Source organism: Poecilia reticulata, chromosome 7, assembly GCF_904066995.2.
Source record: "Poecilia reticulata chromosome 7, P_reticulata-male-v2, whole genome shotgun sequence".
Taxonomy (NCBI): domain Eukaryota; kingdom Metazoa; phylum Chordata; class Actinopteri; order Cyprinodontiformes; family Poeciliidae; genus Poecilia; species Poecilia reticulata.
In genome coordinates, this window is record NC_088836.1 from 26886633 (window position 1) to 26905926 (window position 19294).

The 19294-nt window shown below is 37.1% G+C and overlaps 3 protein-coding genes across 4 annotated transcripts in view; 2 read left to right on the top strand and 1 right to left on the bottom strand.

The window, feature by feature from the left end:
- The window catches only part of klhl12 (kelch-like family member 12), a 66935-nt gene extending 65470 nt beyond the window's left edge, over positions 1-1465 (bottom strand). Inside the window, exon 1 of the mRNA XM_008414421.3 lies at positions 1276-1465. The gene's annotated coding sequence lies outside the window, so the exon portion shown is untranslated. The remainder of the gene's footprint in view (positions 1-1275) is intronic.
- Positions 1464-11506, top strand: peds1b (plasmanylethanolamine desaturase 1b). 2 transcript variants are annotated; one of them, XM_008414424.3, is made up of 6 exons: positions 1464-1548; positions 4719-4838; positions 4912-5003; positions 5779-5923; positions 6014-6226; positions 7891-11506. In XM_008414424.3, the coding sequence occupies exons 1-6, from the start codon at positions 1485-1487 to the stop codon at positions 8010-8012; spliced, it is 756 nt and encodes a 251-aa protein (XP_008412646.1). In that variant the 5' UTR covers positions 1464-1484; the 3' UTR covers positions 8013-11506. The 2 variants fall into 2 exon arrangements, with proteins under 2 accessions (XP_008412646.1, XP_008412645.1); XM_008414423.3 differs by lacking the exon at positions 1464-1548 and adding an exon at positions 1580-1941.
- A 1239-nt stretch (positions 11507-12745) lies between these two features.
- Positions 12746-17847, top strand: LOC103467758 (ubiquitin-conjugating enzyme E2 variant 1). The gene is made up of 4 exons (XM_008414425.2): positions 12746-12850; positions 14123-14271; positions 15234-15359; positions 16939-17847. Exons 1-4 carry the CDS (start codon positions 12829-12831, stop codon positions 17083-17085), a joined length of 444 nt encoding a protein of 147 aa, XP_008412647.1. The 5' UTR covers positions 12746-12828; the 3' UTR covers positions 17086-17847.
- Positions 17848-19294: the final 1447 nt, after the last annotated feature.

Sequence of the window (19294 nt, forward strand, 5' to 3'; positions counted from 1 at the left end):
AAAAACAACCACAGAAAGATAATTACTGTAATTTGAAAAAAAGATACTCAAATGAAATAAAAAGTAGGGCTGCACAATATTAGTAGAACATGTAGTTAAAATAATATTGCACCACATTAAGATCCAGATAGCTTTTGATTTTCTTTTCAGTTTTTTTCTATTTACTCATTAGTCTTAGTGAACTTTAGCAACTTGGCGGCTTAAAATACACATAAAGGACGGCAGTGAAAGTCTGTCAAACAAAACAAATCTATTATTGACATGCAGAATTTGCAGGTATAGCACCGAATACACAACAGACTACCAAATATTGAGATATGACCCCAGAATCTTCTTGCCACTGTGCATTACGGGACAATAATGTGATCTGATATTTTGCGCAGCTCTGATTATTGCAGTGCTGTTTGGGTGGCGTAATAAAAATATAAATACAAATAAAAAAAATCACTGGGGCAGCTGCAGAGTACTGACCAAAAAGAGAAAAATATGTCATATCCCAGAGGTCCTTAAATCACTCCTGTTTGTAAAAGGATAGGTTTCAAAATCTTTTTTGTCTATATAGCAATAAATGGTCTTGGGCGTGAATGCTTCTCAGAGTATTCAGATCCTTCAGGTCATCAGAAATCTGGTCATTAAATATTTCCAAATTCAGGCCTCAAGGTCAGATGTTCTGCAACTTTTAGATATGTTTCTGCTTCAAGAAACCTGAGTCAAATAATAAATCATTAGCAGGAGTCTGGAGAACTTTACTGCATACCGAGAGCGAGGGCAATTTAGCTATTTGATTCATGTTGAACTAGGGACACATCTAAAAGTTGCAGAACATTGGCAGTCGAGGCCTAGAGTTGAAGAAACCCGGTTTAAATGCACCTCAGCAAGAACCACTTCCTGAAAATCTGCCACATGTTAAAATTGTATACAAATATAGTATGTTTGTATATTTTCAAGTGCAAATATCTTAATTCACTTAAATTAAGACAAAACTAACTTGTAACTTCAGCAAGATATAGGAGCTCGTTTTAAGTAAATAATTTCTGAATATTGTTAAAAGTACTACTTAAACTGGCAGATTATTTCACTTATAACAAGATATTTCCCCATATTATAAGTGAAATAATCTGCCAGTGGAGCTAGAACTTTTTAAAATCCATATTAAGAAATTATTGACTTGTAAAACCCTTCAATATGTTGCTGAAAAGTTACCTGTAAGTTAGTTTTGTCTTATTTGCAGACAATATATAAATGGCGCATTATTACTCCATTTTTTTCACCAACCTGAGGTGTAAAGATGAAAAATTGTGACTGCTGCTTCTTTGAGAAAATAAAACTTAACTTCTTCTTCTTCTTAAATTTTAAACGGCGGCTTGCATCCAACAATATACTTTACTCCACCTAATTTTGTGTTATTTTGTTTTTACAACTCGAACACAGCTGGCATTTTTTTTAAAAAACGCTCATGGACCGACAAATACGAGGGGTAACGAATGTTGCTACAACACCAGTTCCGCCCGTTTGAAACGTGCCATACGCTCACAGCGCCATCTTCGGGTGAGTTTCACATCTACAGCTGAGGAAACAGCAAGGGTGGGGCCAGGAAATGAAATACTCGCAATCTGTCTCTCTATTGGTTGCTCTCCAATTATGGAAACATTTTCTCGCGCTGCCATTGGCTCTTGCGCTCATCGATTTGTGTCTGATTGGTTGAAAACATTGCTATATCCGTCGGATGAGATGTTCACGATTCCGTTGGTTCCCGGTGCTGTGAGTGGAAGGACCGAAAGGGGCCGGGCCCACAGAGGAAAGAAATGGCGAGTATGGTCACCGAGAACGGGTGTGGAGTGGCAGCGGAGACCGCACAGCCGCAGGGTCCGGGTCGGGGCGCGGTCAGATGGGGCTCACAGCACGCCGGTGCCCGAGAACTGGCTAGCCTGTACTCGCCAGGTGAGTGGATCTTCTGTACAGCAGCGTCGTTTGTGGGTTTGGTCCTGCCAGCTTGAGTGTTGAAGAATAAGAGGGTGTGATATATAACGACTGGTTACCTAGTTAGTCACCAACAAACAGACGCCGATGAAAATCTAACCAATTACTGTGCGAGCGACAACAGAAATGCCTTTGATGACCGGAACCAGTCGGCGGCTGCTCTGCCTGTTTTGTCCAAGCCACAATGCTTTTGTTACACAATAGGAATCATGTGAGATTGGTTAAATTTGTGTGGAGTTTGTGTGCAGCGTTGACATTTCCAGCACTGAGCAGAGGTTATGGGAATACCTTCTCCAACAGGGTTGACGTGCAGACCTTGACCTAAAAACATCGAGCTCTTAAACTATGTCAGGATTCCTCTTATTACAGTACAGGTTGGACTTGATTAACAAAGTAAACAAAGTAAATCCTCCACACCCTTTATACAAATGTAATGGTACGTGCTCTGCTCGGATCAGCCAGCATATCTAATTTGGTTGTGTGCGGTTACAGACCTTTTCCTTCCTGTGTCCTTTTTAAGATAATTTTATTTATATTGTAAACAGGTGAGGGTTTTCTCATCCCTTGATCTTCTTGACTTGTGTTGTCACGACCAGAAACTGGAGTGTATTTTATCTGGTTGTCATATCATAGACCTACAAAATCATTTGTATTCAGCCTTCCTTACTCTGAAGCCCCTAAATGAAATCAATCACAGCCAGTTACCTTCAAAAGCAAAGCTTAATGCAGAGGTAGGTTAGGAAACAGCTTGTTGTCAGAGCATATATTGGCTGTACACTATATAAATGTTGACAAAAGAGACAAAAGACCATAGTGGGAATTTTAGAGAGGGGAGGGTGACAGTGGTTCTGTCTAGATCCCTGTAGAAACTCTTGCTAAAGGGGCAGCATTATGTATTTTCCAGGTAACTATGTTGCCTTCATTTATAAATATCCTGTATATCAAACATAACTTTAAAGGAGCAGCAATTTAATGCCTTGAAATTGGGCCTCGGTCTCTTTAAAAAGCTCCTGCTCTTTCTGACACAACCTTTAGCTACTCCATTGAGCTGTTTACAAACTTTCTTAGGAGCGTTGGGTTGAGAAATAGTTTGTTTGAGCTCAGCAGACTCTCGGCTCCCCCAGATGTTTCCTAAATGCTGCTGCTAGTCTGGAGGAGCTGAGTGGGGAAGGGCTGCTCGGTGAGGCGGTAGCACAGCTTGGAAACTCCAGCTTTGTGTAAAAAGGCGGCGCTTGGTGAAAGCAAGCGTTTACAGTTGAATGGTTGCCACGGGTGATTAAAAAGATTTCTCAAACATGCATGAAAAATCAAAGCAAAACTCCAGGTATATTTTTGATCAAGGAATAACATTATAAAATGAGGAAAAGCTAAGAAATGAATACATTTTTTTTGCATATCTGCCCTTTAAGAGCCTTGAGACTAAACATACAACCAGATCCACAGTGGACTGGTTTAGATCAGTGTTGCCGTCCTTCATGGTTTTGATGTGTTTTGTCTCCAGAACACCAAATGATTGGATTTCTGTTCATCAGCCTTTCATTTCAGGTGTGCAGTAAGACGGTAGACGCATGCAGGACAAGGGTGGAGAAACCTTTAAACATATTCAATTTAAATCAAATTACATTTATTTAAGTGCATGCAGACATGTTGCAATAAAATCGTATGATAAATTAAATCAAGCTGGTAACACTTTATTTGAAGGGGGTGAATAAGGCTGTCATGACACTTTCATAAACATGACATAACACCTGTGATGAACATGAATAAGCCTTCATGAATATTTATGACTTGTCATAAAGCGTCATTCGGTAAATTATGACACTTTTAATACAAAAGTTGACATTATTCAAAATGTCTTTGTTATGACAACTTGACATTAACCAATAAATCATTACTGTTTAAACTTTACATTTAATAACATAAAGTTACCTAATTTTTAAAGTGCAATCAGTAATACTTTTATAACAAATTTATATCAGTGATGATTTCCTGGTTCATGTCAAGTTGTCATAACAAAGACATTTTGAATAATGTCAACTTTGTATGAAAAGTGTCATAATTTACGGAATGACGCTTTATGACAACAGTCATAAATATTCATGAAGGCTTATTCATGTTCATCACAGGTGTTATGTCATGTTTATGAAAGTGTCATGTCAGCCTTATTCACCCCCCTTCAAATAAAGTGTTACCATCAAGCTCAATAATTTCTATTTGCATAATTTATTGCTTTTCCCTTTCCACGAAAAACTGTTTTATTTACTTTGAATATTTAAAATGCTCTCAAAACAACAAAATTATAATTTATCACAATAACTTCTGGGACAATTTATTGTCCAACAAAATGTGTGGCAGGTCAAAGTGCAAAACAGAAAGACCTGAAGTGTGTTGAAACGGCCTAGTTGAAGTCCAGACCTAATTCTGATTGAGAATTTGTGGCAGGTCTTGAAGACTGCTCAATATTCAATCCAAATGATCTTAAGTTGCTTTGCAAATGTGAATGGTTTAAAAAAGAAAAAGGAACAAGTTCTTATCACATAAATTCCAGTGAAATAAAGTAAAGTTTGTTGTTGCCACTTTAAGCAGGAATCTGATAAGTTTTATTTTTGGAGGACACGTTATCACAAGTAGGTCAGTGGGTCAGAGATGGACTGGAAACTCGTTTGGACTGTTAATCTAATCAGGAACATTTTGCTCTTTCTTCATTTTATCCTTTTTGTTTCTGTATTTCCTGGCAGGCAAACGATGTCAAGAATGGATCAGCGTCATCTTCTGCTTTTCTCTCATGGCCTTCAACTTAATTCACCTTCTTGCCAATTTCCATCTGGGACATGTGTGGTACATACAGCTGGGCATCGGTAAGCTCTGAGCCCAGAATCACACACGGTGTGGATGTTTTTAGTTTTTTTCTGATCATAACTTCTTCATCAGTGGCAGGAATACTCACCGCTGACTTCGCGTCGGGACTCGTACACTGGGGGGCCGACACATGGGGATCAGTGGATCTACCCATCTTTGGAAAGGTAAGATCTCAGGGTTTCCACCAGAGCTAAAACAATTAATCGATTATTGAAATAATTGTCAACTAATTTTGTAATAAATTAATTGTTAACTGGTGTATACAGACTCAAAAAAATGACAATTTTCCTTAAAGAGCAGCATTCTTAGATGAGTAAATGAGCCAAAAATGTGCAAAAATGTTTGCATTTAATATAAAAATAAGAAACGAAATACCTTTATCTGTTAATATGTAGCTTCAGCCTGTGATAAAACTGACTTTTAATTAACTTTTCAGCAAGATATCGGAGCTTTTCAATAATTCCTTCATATTTATTATAAATAGTTCTAGTTCTGTTGTCAGATTATTTCACTTATAACATGGAAAAAAAATTTTTGTAGGACAATTCAAACACAAAATCTTTTTAAGTATTTTTTGTGTAAGTTCTGGTGCAAATGTCTTAAAATAAGACAAAACGTACAAGTAACTCTTCAGCAAGACATGAGATTTTTTCTGTCAATAAATCCATAATATTTGTTTTTAAACAGTACTAGCTATAACAAGACATTTTTCCCATGTTATAAGTGAAATAATCTGCCAGAGGAACTAGTACTTTTTTTTTCTTCTTTTTTTAAACAATATCAAGGAATTATTTACTTAAACAAGCTCTGGAAAGTTACCTGTAAGTTAGTTTTCTTATTTCAAGTATACAAAGATTTTTGCACTAAAAACTGCTTGGAAAGATTTTGTGTTTCCTGTTGAGGTTTTGACTAACGGCCCGGGTATTTTCCCTCCTGAAGGCGTTTATTCGGCCGTTCAGAGAGCACCACATCGACCCCACAGCCATCACCCGTCACGACTTCATCGAGACAAACGGTGACAACTGCATGCTGACCATCGTCCCTCTCGCAAACATGGCCTTCAACTTTCTCACGCTGTCCCCCGGTGAGCGTTCCCACCAGCAAAAATGACATTTTGTCTGGAAACATTAGTGCGGACGGTAAACACGAATCGTCTCGGTTTTTCTGACTGCAGCGGAGATTTACCACATCTACCCGTGGTACTGCTACTTGTACGCGCTGGCCATCTTTGTGACGCTCACCAACCAGATCCACAAGTGGTCGCACACGTACTTCGGCCTTCCTCGCTGGGTGGTGCTCCTGCAGGACTGCCACGTCATCCTTCCTCGCAAGCACCACCGCATCCACCACGTCTCCCCTCATGAGACGTATTTCTGCATCACCACAGGTTCGTCTCTGCCGCCCGAGTCCCAGAGCCTGTAGGGAGCAAATCAGTTACTCGCATAATAAATTAAAATGAAATGGATCATTTCAATTCTGATTTAATATTTCTTAAAGGGCAGAAGACTTCATAATTCATTTCACTTATGTTTTCAGTCATGTGTGGTTTTTTATTTACATTTTATTTATTGCTTAAGGTTGTTTTATTTTGGTTATTTAAAATATCTTCAGGTTTCAGTCTTTAGTGTTCTTTACAAACTTAAAGCAAATTTAATCCTGCATAATTATGCCATTTATAATTGTATTACTTGAAAATGGTGTCAAGAACACATTATCATTTGTAGCAAACATTTTTGGGACAACTTATCATGACAGGCCTATTTAAAACATTTTTATTACTATAACTGTGGCTGTTTTGATGGAGAAAAATACACAATTTAGGATTAATTTCCCCCTTTATTTCTTTAAGTTTTCCAAATATTCTTTTTAAACTAAATGCCTGATTCTGTACCATTGGCCCCCATTCAAAATGTTCTTTATGAATTCACCTTTGAAATATTATTTCCTTTTTCATTCCCTGGTTTTCAAGTTCCTTCAAAATCTTTTATTGTTTTCTATTTGTTACAGATATATTTAAAAGAAATCTACCATCTGCCATATTGGGGAAAATTTATATTTTGATGACTTTTCAATGTCTTTGACAAATGGAGAGATCAGAGTCAGTTCAGTGTTGCTGGTGTAAAAGTTGTCAAAGTGGATACAAGAGCGGTTAAAAGTCCTGGATATTTATTGGTTTGGTGAAAACTGAAGTTTGATGTGCAATTAATTTCATACAGTTAAAAAAACAAAAGTACGTATTCATACATGGTCATCTTTATGAAAATGTTGACTCAAATTTTTTTGTGTCGTGATTCAATTAAAAATTTTAATTGAGTTAATTTCAGGGTCTGTAATCAGTCACAATTACATTTTAGTTATAAACCATATACTGACAAAATAAGCAATCTCAAATCCAAAATGACTTTTTGCTGTCCCATCAGATTGTTTTTGGAGCAAAAATTAACCCTTCGTGGGCCAAAAGAACTCCATTGTCATCCATTATGGTTTGCTGCTTGTGCGTAAGATCTGCAGACGAAACAGAAACACAATACAAAAGCTCCAGCTTTTTAAAAAATGTTTTACTGGGAAACAAAAGAGACAGCAATCAATTGCATTAAAAATTTAAAGCAGTTAGGAGGCAAAGTGGCAAAACCTAAAACTGCTGCTGCGCAAGTTACTGAATAGGTCGTTGCTAGGTAACCACAAGAACTCTACACATTGTTGCTAGGTAACCAAAGAGAGTCGGTTACTTATTGCTACCTGTCTTGCTTTCCCTGAAATTAGTGAATAATCTATCAGGCGTATTACCTGTTGATATTGATCACATGTCTATCTCAATACATGTATTACTGATTTATTGTGAGGCCTATTTATTAAGGTATATTTGCTGTTTGAACTATTGAAAATATGAAGTTATGAGCGTGTTTTGCAGGGCTATGAAGAATTCATGGATGTAGTGAAAATAATATTTGCATGATAATCGTTAGGTTTTATTCCGAGGCAGTCTGATGGAGCACTGAGGTCTTTCTTTTCGGGTGAAGTTCATTTTCTCTCCGTCTCTCCTCTGTCCAGGTTGGTTAAACTATCCTCTCGAGAGGCTCGGTTTCTGGAGAGCCTTGGAGGATCTCATCCAGGGCGTGACGGGAGAGAAACCCAGAGCGGACGACTTAAAATGGGCTAAGAAAGTGAAATAACTCTGAAGGCTAACTGCATCCTACCTCAGCAACCTCTGGCTCTGCCCAGGCTTCTCGTCGTGTTTTCTCGCCTCACTTAAAAACTGCAGTTCACAGGATGAACGGCTAACAGTTTCTGATGCCATAGCTTTAAGTCTTGCACATTTTTTCTTTTCCTTTCACCAAGCGAGGGCTCCGTTTCTGGGATTTTATTTTATAGCTTTTCTACACGGATACATTATCTAAACTGCAATATGTTATAAGCTTTTTATTTCTAACACAGGTCATCATTTTTTATAGGTTTTTGCAAATAATGTATCACTTTCCGAAGGAGGTGAGACTATTACTCTGACCTGAACCAGCGCTGTGGAGAATGATCACACGCCCGATCAGGAGAGCTTGAATCCACATTTTTACTCGTCACCGCTTTATTTTCTGTTGAACGAAGAAGCTCTAAAGAATCGAATTTGATCTGAACGTCCTAGAATCAGTCAGTTATGTAGGATTTCTCTAGAGGCGTTACCATTGTTGATAGCTTGTGATCAAGTAACTGTTACATTTGCTATCTACTTGCACATTTGGGTTTGGCTCTGCACACTTTTTGATAGTTTTATAGGATAAGTGGAAACAAAGTGAGGCAGAAATGTGTTTTTTGTTTGTCAAGAATTATGAAATTTATATCTTTCTTTCTATAGCACAGCCATATTTATTAGTAGTTTAATAAATGGATGAATCTGTTTCAGCAGGAGAAAAAGTGAGCTACTAAGTAATCTAAATAAGTCTGAAACTGACAGCTGCTCTCTCACTTCCTTATCGATAGCTTTGCCTGTTAAAGTTACTTTATAAACCCAGCTTTAATAGTCGCAGTTACATTATCAACGTCCTTACTGGATTACTTCAAATCTAAGGACTGTGGGATTTGTTTTGCTTCATTTTTTCCACTTTCAAGCTGAACCACAGCAAAATGCCTCTGGCCGAGGAAGGGGACATCAGAAATATTACACACAGACTTCAATCTGTAGAAATAAAGATTCATGCTCTGGAGAGGAATACCAAGAACGACCCTGGTTCAGCTCAACAAATAACTCAAAACAATGACCAGTTCAGTGTTGCACAAAGACTTCAGTCAGTAGAAATGAAGATTCAGCGGCTGGAATGGAAATGAAGCAACTCTTCCTCAAAACAAACGGAGAGTTTGCGTAAACCTCACCCACGAACTGAAAAAATAAATTCTCACATTTTGAATCCGACGAGACTAATAATCGGCGTGATCAGCTTTGAGCTGAAATATTCCCCATCATCAACACTTTAACACTGACTACACCAAAGAAAACTAAACCTCACCTTCAAATGCCAACAAGAGGCAGGACAAACGCATCCAGCCCCCAAAGTGAACACCAAGAAAACTAAATGAATGACAAAACTGCTTATTGTCGGAGATGATCAATAAACAGATTTGGTCATTTTTCCAATGATAAGAGAATGAAAGTACTCGTTCCCCAAAGACATTGTCTGATATAACGTAGAAAATACTCTAACCACGAATGATCTGGACAAACAAAAGTCTTTACCGTTCTTCTGAACGCTGTTGGGGAAACTAAAACTGCCGGCTTGGCGACCTTCATTCACAACCACAGGATATTCTGAGACCGTTGTCATCTCTTCGGACGAGGCGGACGATGTCTTAATAACTACGGAACAAAGCTACTCACTGCAAACCTCTTTCATTTTATCAACAACGTGATCACCGCTTCAGAAGAACCGACTCAAGGACGTTTGATTAGGATGCAGCTGGAGACAGAACGATGCCTCCATTAACATCCCAACACACCTGTGAAGAAATGTCTTCTCCTGGACCTGAGATTATTAAATTCACGGATACATGAACAACCAAGTTCTCAAAATACGACATTTCTTAGTGCTCACAAAGCACACTTCACTTCATCAAAAGTAAACCTTTGATTCTCCAGAGACAATACTAACTTTTACTGGACGATAAATTGTCCCAGAAGTTATTGCGATAAACGATAATATTGTTGGTTTGAGACCATTTTGAAGTAATATAATGGTAATGCAAGAATACATCCTCAAAGATCAATACGCTTTAAATTCTATTGAACATTTAACACTGGAGCTCGAGGACATTTTGAATATCCAAAATAAGAAACGTCAAATAAAATAAATCATAAAGTCTCCGTAAACAAAACTGTCCTTCAAAAAACAGGCTAGTTGAGACAAAAACACCAGACTGGAGTCTTTTATCATCCAGTTTTCAGTACAGACAAAAGAAAAACGAGCTTGTTTTAATTTATCATACGATTAATTGATTTATCGCTTACTGCGGCAGGCCTACTCAGAGCAGCTGTCATCATTTTGTGAGATCGGCTTCCAGACGGTCGCTTTACACCCGTCCTCCTCCAGAACCGGCAGTACGAACCGGGCAGTACTGTCCGGATCACCAGAAGAAAAAAAAAAAAAAAAACTGAAATACTAACATCAAACCTCATGAACTTTCTGCCACCAAGTCACTTAAACAGGTTCTGCTAAATATAAGACAATTAAAAGGACTATTAGTTACTGACTTCATCACTGAGCATTATGTTGATTTCTACTAAGATAGTTGCACCAGAAACTAGACCAAAAATACTTGGTAAGATTTTGTGTTTTTGCAGTGCAGTTTAAAGGATGTTTTGTGCTTCTTGTAAATCCGTAAGATGTAGGGTAACTACTATTGATTATTGATATAAAAGGCTTAAAGAGACGCATTCATTGGTAGTAAAGACTCGGATGACGTAGAACTTTGAACTGAGGATTTGTGGTGAGCTGAACGGGAACCCAAACCACTTTCTCTCTTGGCTTTAGGTGCTTTTGTTATCGATTTGTTGTGCATAAATGTTCTCTCCAAGTGCTCTCAGGATTGTAGTTGGAGCCATTTAAATACATTAGTGGGATTTTCTTGTGTGGGGTGAAATAACCACTCCATTAGAAGAGTTAAGGATATCATTTGAAATATTAAAACTAATTGATCTTTGAGTTGAGACGGATTTTGTTGGGTAAAGCAGGCAGTAAGTAGACTGACACATTCCTGGTTGTTTTGTGGCCGTGAATCAATACAAATATCTCCTGTCTGTCTGTTTTTCTGTTTTGTAAGACTGAACGATCAGAAATGTATTTACACACCATATAAAGATAAAATCTTGATTTCTGGAAGTTAATGAGCTTCTCATAATGACTCCTAGGTTTTTTAAATTAGTTGCCTTATGCTTCCCTTAAGGATTTACAGTAAATGTTGCCGCCGTTATTGGAGAAAACGTTCTGAGTGACTTTATTTTGCCTGTCATGACTCACTTCCTCTCTGAGGTGGGACCCACATGGATGTCGGTGTTGGTCGGATGCCCTTGGAGATGAAGCTTAGATATCAGAATAATGCCTTGATGCCTTTTTGTTGTCTTCCTTATGGGAGGCTTATGATGTACATATTAACCTGTATTTATAAATAAACTAACAAACACCAACTTTTTTGTGTCTGTTCTTTGCCCTGAAGTTATTGGATTCTTTAACCATACATCTAAAAGTATTAGAATATCAATAAAAGTTTAATTCACCGTCTAATTAAGTGGCACAAATGTCACAAAGTTGAAAAGCCATCCTGTTTTTCCAAATTAAAATGCAAATTATTGTAATTATTTTTTATCTACACGGCAATAAAATAAACATGCAATATTTTTTAATGAAGCAAAGTGGCATTTTTTTTTTTGTCTGAGTTTTCTAACTCTTTAGCAATTTTCTTCAGTTTTTCTAAGCTTTTAAGATACTCTCAGCAATAAAAACAAGAACTTTCTTTAAGGAAATAATTTGATAAGCCCAGTTTAATAAATACATGAGCTCTAGTTTTTATTTTTTTAAAGTCTGCTTACTATGAAATGAACCTGCTCCAGTTTTCTGAGAAACTGAAATTTTAGACTTCATTTGGTGCAACATAATGTAAATCAGGGGTGTGAAACTCAATGTAACTTAAGGCCACACCATGAAGCATGAAACTCCTCAAAGAGCCGATTGTGGCAGAAATTATTAGCTAAAACTACTGTTGGAATATTGTAGCTTTCTCTGCATTCAATTAGAATCTCTAGAAGTGTAATATTTAGCATCTGAGTAATTTATACAAACAAAAACTCATTTAATTTGATTAAAATTACACAACCATTATTTTGAAGTTCTATTTCTGTGGCTCTTTGCAGTCTGGGCGGCCACAGAAACAGGTACTGCGGGCCTCAATATTGATGCATTTGATCTAAATTAACTGAAAAAGGCTTAAAATATATAACTGTGTAATGAATGTATGAGTTTTACTTTTTAAATTAAAGTCAAAAATCAACCATGAAGAGGTGGAAACTATATTTAAGAGTATGTTGAATTTTTAAAACGGGGACCTGTAAACAACATTAGCTGTAACACTGTCTGTACATCCTAGAAGTCGAATAATAGACCTATTAATAATTAAAAAGCAGCTGGTGTAACACTGGAGAGCAGCAGCTGTTGTTCCTTTCTGTTATTTTTTATGTTCACTATTAACTAATCTGTCACAGCTCACCTCATATTGATTATAATATGTAATCAATTAACTTGATGCATTTCAAAATAAAGCTTGGACTTTATTTCCATAATCTTATTTCCTTGAAGATATCAAGGGTGATAATTATTATTATGGTCTCAGGGTTTTTATTTAATTTCCTCCATAGCAGCAAACATGTTTATAGGAGGAAGAAAGAAAAAGCAATAACTGCAACGTGCGCGCGCACCATTGGGCACGTGCGCGCTCCCGCTGCGTAGCGACAAGATGGCGGTCGCCACCGGATCAGGTAAATGATAAAAAAAAAACATCTTTAATCACCGAAAGATTGTCTTTTCCAATTCGCTAATCTATACATCTTCATAGCCAATGATTTATGAATCGACACTAGCTATGTAGCATAAGGTGGAGATGTGTTTTAGAAAAGATAAACGCGAAATAAGAGCTCCAAAGAATGAATAGGAAGCGATGGCAGCAGCTAAGCTAACCTAAATTTAAAGTTTAAATAAACGATGTTGCAGGATTGGCGAAAGAATTTCCGTACTGTCGATTAGTGACTTCATTTTTCATATAATTTAGCTTAACAATGTGAGCCTCTAAAACCAAATGTCGCCTACTGTGACCGCGTCCCCTCCGCGTACTTATTTGCAACATTGAAATATTAACCGACGCTGAAAACGGATGTCACCAACCGGGGTTTGTCCCCTAGCTGATTGTTGGTGCATCCGCATTCAGGCGTGTTTACGGTCAGCAGCGACGGGACCTGCTGCGGCGGTCCGGGTTGTGCAGATGCCGGTGGGCTGCAGCAGCTGGAAGCGTGGCTGTTTGTGTGGAGGGCGCAGCTCTGCCTCCGTCTCACTGCAGAGGCCAAGTGATGCAGCAGCAGCAGCAGCACGACGGCGGGACCACAGTAAATCAAAACAACAGCGGTGGTTGTAGGCCAAATTCACCAGGAAGGCACGGAACAAAAGAATGGAGCAAAAGCAAGGCGATATTTCATCATTTTAGATGATCAAAGAGCCACCTGGAGACTCCAAATGCAGCAGATGAAGTTTCAATGTTGCCCCTTAATTCTTATTCATTGATGAGATAAAACCGCATCTAATTCACAGAAGTGCTTTGATACCTATTTAATAGTCGAATCACTAGATTGGTATCAAAGCATTTCTAATAAAATCCTCCATTCAGTTTCAGCTTTACTTGGTAAAAATAAATCTCCTATAATCACTTTTTGCTATTCAATTATTAGTCAGTTAATCATAAAATAGTCAACAGATCACTGTACTGATGTTCAGGCAAGCAGAAAGAGCTGAACGTTTCACATGTTATGTTACAAATTTTAGGCAATACAATTTTTATTTTCCTATTTAAAAAAGGAATAGTTTTGCATCTTTTAGTATAAAAGGTTAAAATCAAAATATGGAGATTGTGCCAGCCTGATTGAATACTTGTTTGATTACCCAATTGGATTAACCTCAAGTTTTATTGCAGTAACTCGGCGTCTCGTCAACAAACAGCTTAACGAGATGTATTTACACCTTTGTTTTCTTCTCACAAACAGGCGTTAAAGTCCCCCGTAACTTCCGACTTTTGGAGGAGCTGGAAGAGGGTCAGAAGGGCGTAGGAGACGGAACGGTGAGCTGGGGCCTGGAGGACGACGAGGACATGACCCTGACACGGTGGAGAGGCGTGATCCTCGGCCCGCCAAGGGTTAGTGGCGCCGTTTCAACACCTAACGGCCTCGTAAGCCGTTAAGCAGCAGAGGTTAAAGGTTAATGCAGTGCTGTATGACAGGAAAGGTGGAAGGTTTGGGCTGAACATGGAGCTTCAGAGAGCAGATCCGGGCCGACGAGCATGACGAGTAGCTGTGATTAACACCAGCTTTCCTCTAAAGGCCAGCAGAGTTTTTATCCTTAGACCGCTGAGTTTAAACCATATCGGATGCCAAACAAATATCATTTCTAATAAGTAAAATCACCAAAGTTTTTTTTTTTAAACTAAGCATGGACTATTTTAATTAAATTATCAGATTTTATTGTAGGAGCAGGAATGTAGATCCAAAACTTCCAATGTTTTTTTTTTTCACTTTTTTTTGTTAAATAAAAAACATCCTTTTGTTTTATTTTGGCCTCAATTTATTAAAACACATCAAATATTTAATCTCTTCTCAGCAATAAACACAGGATCTGGTTCTGTCTTCATTTATTTAAAAATTACCATTGTAACTGGGAAAAAAAAGGAGTAAATTTCCACTAAAAAACTCAGAAATGTTGAGCTAAATCTCAGAAAGTTTCTAAAAAACATGGTTAAATAAGGTGCACAAAAAACAGATATAAATATTTATTTTATTATTTAAAAGAATTGAATTTCTTTGCATTGTAACATTTTTTCTAATGTGCAAAAATGAAAAGTGTGCAAAAAAACAGCCTTTTTTTAACCCATTAATCATCAGAATAATGGATCACTGCAGTAATCGTTGCAGCCCAACTGGACAGATTCCTCAGAAGGAGTTTGGTTTATTGTTGCTGTGTTTACACGCTGCTCACTGTTTTTAATTGTACTGTAAATGTGCTTAGTAAAAGTTTGTATTTACACATTAAATATGAGTAGAAGCTGCATCTTTTCCCGTTTCCAGACTCGGTCTGCTAACCTCTCTGTCCGTCTGTCCACAGACGAGTTATGAAAACAGGATGTACAACCTGAAGGTTGAATGTGGGCCAGGCTACCCAGACTCTCCGCCGTTTGTCAGATTTGTGACCAAGATAAACTTGAATGGCGTGCACACGTCCAACGGCGTGGTATGTAAATCCCCAAAGCTACTAGTTATGATGACTATGAATGTTATCTTCTGTGATTATCTTTGATTATTTGTTTAGCATTTGCTTCAGGAGTGGCTGTTTAAAACCAGAAGGGACTTTTTCCCATGTCTGTTGTGCAGTGATGAGGTTCCTGTTTCAGTTTTATGCTTGTAGGAAAAGAACAAGTTTGCCTAGATACATGTTTATGATTTAAAATTGGATGGTTCTATTATGATTTATAAGCTGATTTTGGTTCATTTTAAAGTTAATTTTTTACATTTTGCCATGTTATAACGACAAACTGTAATGTATTATGTGATGGACCAGCATAAAGTAGCACGTAAAAGGGAATTTTAAGAGTAATTATACATTATTTTTCCTTTCTTTTTTTTAACAAATACAATCTGAAAAGTGTGGTGTACATCTGTATTCAATTCCCTGACTCTTTATTTTGAAAAACTGCAATTTTAGTGACAAGCTTTTCATGAAGAAATGTGAATTTTGTCTCATTCTTTGTAAAATAACTCCAGTTCACTCATGTTGGGTGGAAAGTGTGAACATCAAGTCTCAGATCTGGACTTTGACTAAGCCATTCTTACAAACCAATAAGGTTTGATTCTGTTGAAACTTTGGCTGCAGAGTCAAAAATCACTTTTTATTTAGGGGTTTTGTAGGAAAAGGAGTTTAATACAAATGCTGTTTGCCAAACCTTTTAGTAATAAAATAAAACACTTATCTGAGTTGGTCCATTGCATAAAACTTCCAACATAACTTCATTATGTAGTAATGTAATAAAATGTGGCTGTAAAATGTAATAAAACATCATTAAAACTACATCATGTAATAAGTGTTATAAAATCCTCGAACACATTTTGAATTGATTGTCAACATGTCGGATAACAACAAGGATTCAGGTTACGAGTCTGAAATGGCGACTAAATGACTGAAAGTTTGGACTTTATTGACCAAAGTTCAATTTAAACGAGTGTAAAATCCACAACATTATCATTATTAGAAAAATAATGATCAGTTTGTTCATTTATCACATAATGCGCCACATTATTACATAATTTCTAAAAAAGGAGGAACCTCTGCATTTTGGTAATTATTAGCGCAAAATATAATGCCACTGCACTGCAAAAACAGGAAACCTTACCAAGTATTTTGGTCTAGATTTTAGTGCCAATATTTGAGTACACTTAAAATAATTAAAAAGCAGCTTTTCAGCAACACACAGGAGCTTGTTTTAAGTCATTTATTCATCAACATTAATGAAAAAGTATTAGTTCCACTGGCAGATTATTTTACTTATTCTGTGGGGAAAAAACCTTGTTATAAGTGAATTAATCTGATAGTGACTTGCAAGTTTTGTCTTATTTGAAGTGTACCAAGATATTTGCACAAGACCCAGACGTTGAGATTTAGTGTTTTTGCAGTGTACTTATGTGGCAGAAAGAATTAAAAATGGCTTCTGGAGTTTTACGTAAAGATGTTTTATTGCATTTTGAACCCTGATGTCATTGCGTGTCGCGAGTGTTGGGTCTGAAACTTCACCTCGTTGACGTCTGGCTCTCCGCAGGTCGACATGCACGCCGTGACCCCGCTGGCCAAGTGGCAGAACTCCTACAGCATCCGCATGGTGCTGCTGGAACTGCGGCGCCTCATGATGTGCAAGGAGAACATGAAGCTTCCTCAGCCGCCAGAGGGCCAGATGTACTCCAACTGAGCTTCAGCTGCTTCTCCTGTCATGTTCCTCTCCTTCTTCCTCCCTCCGACTTTCTCTCTCTGTTTAGTTTTAATCCCTTAATCCGAACGCCATGCCATGAGACACTCCACCTTCCACCTACAAACATGCAACATAAGCAGCAGGAGACGTAAAAGCGCCAGAGCAGAGACATTAAGAGCTACTCAGAAAGCACCTAGATCCTCTTCATTAGTCGTTCCAGGCCCTGGACTTTCATTAGAAGTCATCCAAATACTGTACATCGTACTAATTATTATTATTTTCCAGTTATAAATGTTAAAATGCTGATTGTATAATAACAAACTTCTTGAGTGTTTCTCTTTGTGTGCTGCCTTTTGTATCATAGGAAACAGCCACTTTAACATGCACCACCATACTTAGCTAAACGTGGCTTGGAGAAGATGTACATAAAAATCCCATTTTCTCTCCTTTTCTTTTTTTTACTGCATTCCACGTGGCAATAAGAATGTCTATGTGTTCAGATAAATCTAGATGTGTTGCTGTGGGCTTTGCAAAAATGTTTTTGTACAGGTGCTCTTGTAAATGCATAATGTTTAGAGTTGTAAACATTGTGTATTTATATAAAATTATATCCCAAGAGGCATTGTATGCAATTAGACCTGCATTTATATCATGCTTGAAAAGAAAAGTGAAATCAGCTACCTCTTTTGGCCCAACTCGATGTGATGTACTGCATTATTGTGTTTCTCTCTCCATTTTCTTTCATAAATCTCTATTCATGCATCTCTGCTGAAGGTCATTGTGTATTCTGCCACAACATGACACGTTTAGTAGGTTATTATAGCGATAACCTGGAAATAACTTGATTTTGAAAGATAAATGAAAATGTCCAATTCTTTTTCCTCCTTCAGTCTTGGCTGAAAATAAGCAAACGAATATTCAAAACTAAAGAAAACCAATTTAAAAAAGCACATCAGATGACGTATAGATGCGTCTAAATTAATTAAAGCAGTGCAGCAGATGTCAGATTAAAGGGTTTAGGTTGGCACTTATGGGAAACTTTCATGCTAATTTGACCAAAACTTTCCAGGAAAACAAGTTTTGAGCAAGAGGTGAGGAACCTTTATCCACTGTTGCTCTCACTCATCTTTTCATTTTGTCAATTTCTCATTTTCTGCAAATAAAAACTAAATGTTTGCTTGGATTTTTAGAGACATGTTGTCAGTAGTTCGTAGAATAAAAGAACAATGCTCATTTTACTCAAACCTATAAAAAGGAAAATCAGAGACTGATCATTTTAAGTGGTGTTTCCAGAGCTGTATATATAAAAACAGAATTAAGAATAACTTGCTGATAAAAATTACAAGAACTTTTAAGTCATATTATGAGAATAAACTTGCATGAGAATAAAGTCTCGTCATGATTTTATTCTCAATATTTATTGTCATTACGACTCAATTCTCTTAATACTGTGTTTTCTTGTATTTTGATTTAATTCTCATAATTTTACACTTGTAATTTTCTCCTAATATGGCCTCAAAACTCTGTTGTAGATCTTAAATATTAAAACTTAAGACCTGGGAATGACATTAAAAGCCAACTGAAATTTTCAAAATATATTTAAAGCTTTTTAGGGTCTTAATTTTAGATGAATTTTAAGGATGCGCTCACATCCAGAAGTGATTCTGATTTTACTCAAATAAATTATATAAAACGCATTAGATATAATCTGAAACGAAACTGAATAATCTACATTTAGAGCCTGCTGACATTTATTCTGATGAGTTTCTACTGTATCAGCTGATGATATTTTATCCATGATGTCTTATTTATAAATGTTGACAAAACGCTAAAGGTGCAATGCTGCAGTTTGCAAATATTAACTGTGATGGTATATCAGACAAATTACACGGCTTATGGAAAACATTACTGATTTGAGCTCTTTTTTTCTCCAGAAAACTAATATTTAGGAAGCATAGCTGCTAACTTGTGTTAGAATAAGAGGAAGATTTGACTGAAAAGCAACAAAACAGACAAGATTTAAGCTGAATTCAGCAGAGAACATGTGGAGGAAGTGAGACACATGACTTTTTTCTGAGCACGTAGTGCTGACTGTTACTTTGATCACGTTTTAACCCTAAAAGTTTACTTTTCTTCTTAGAAAGTGGAAGCTTATGTCAGAGGTCTGTCCAGTTAAAATAAAGTCACAACAGCAGCTTCGACAAACAGA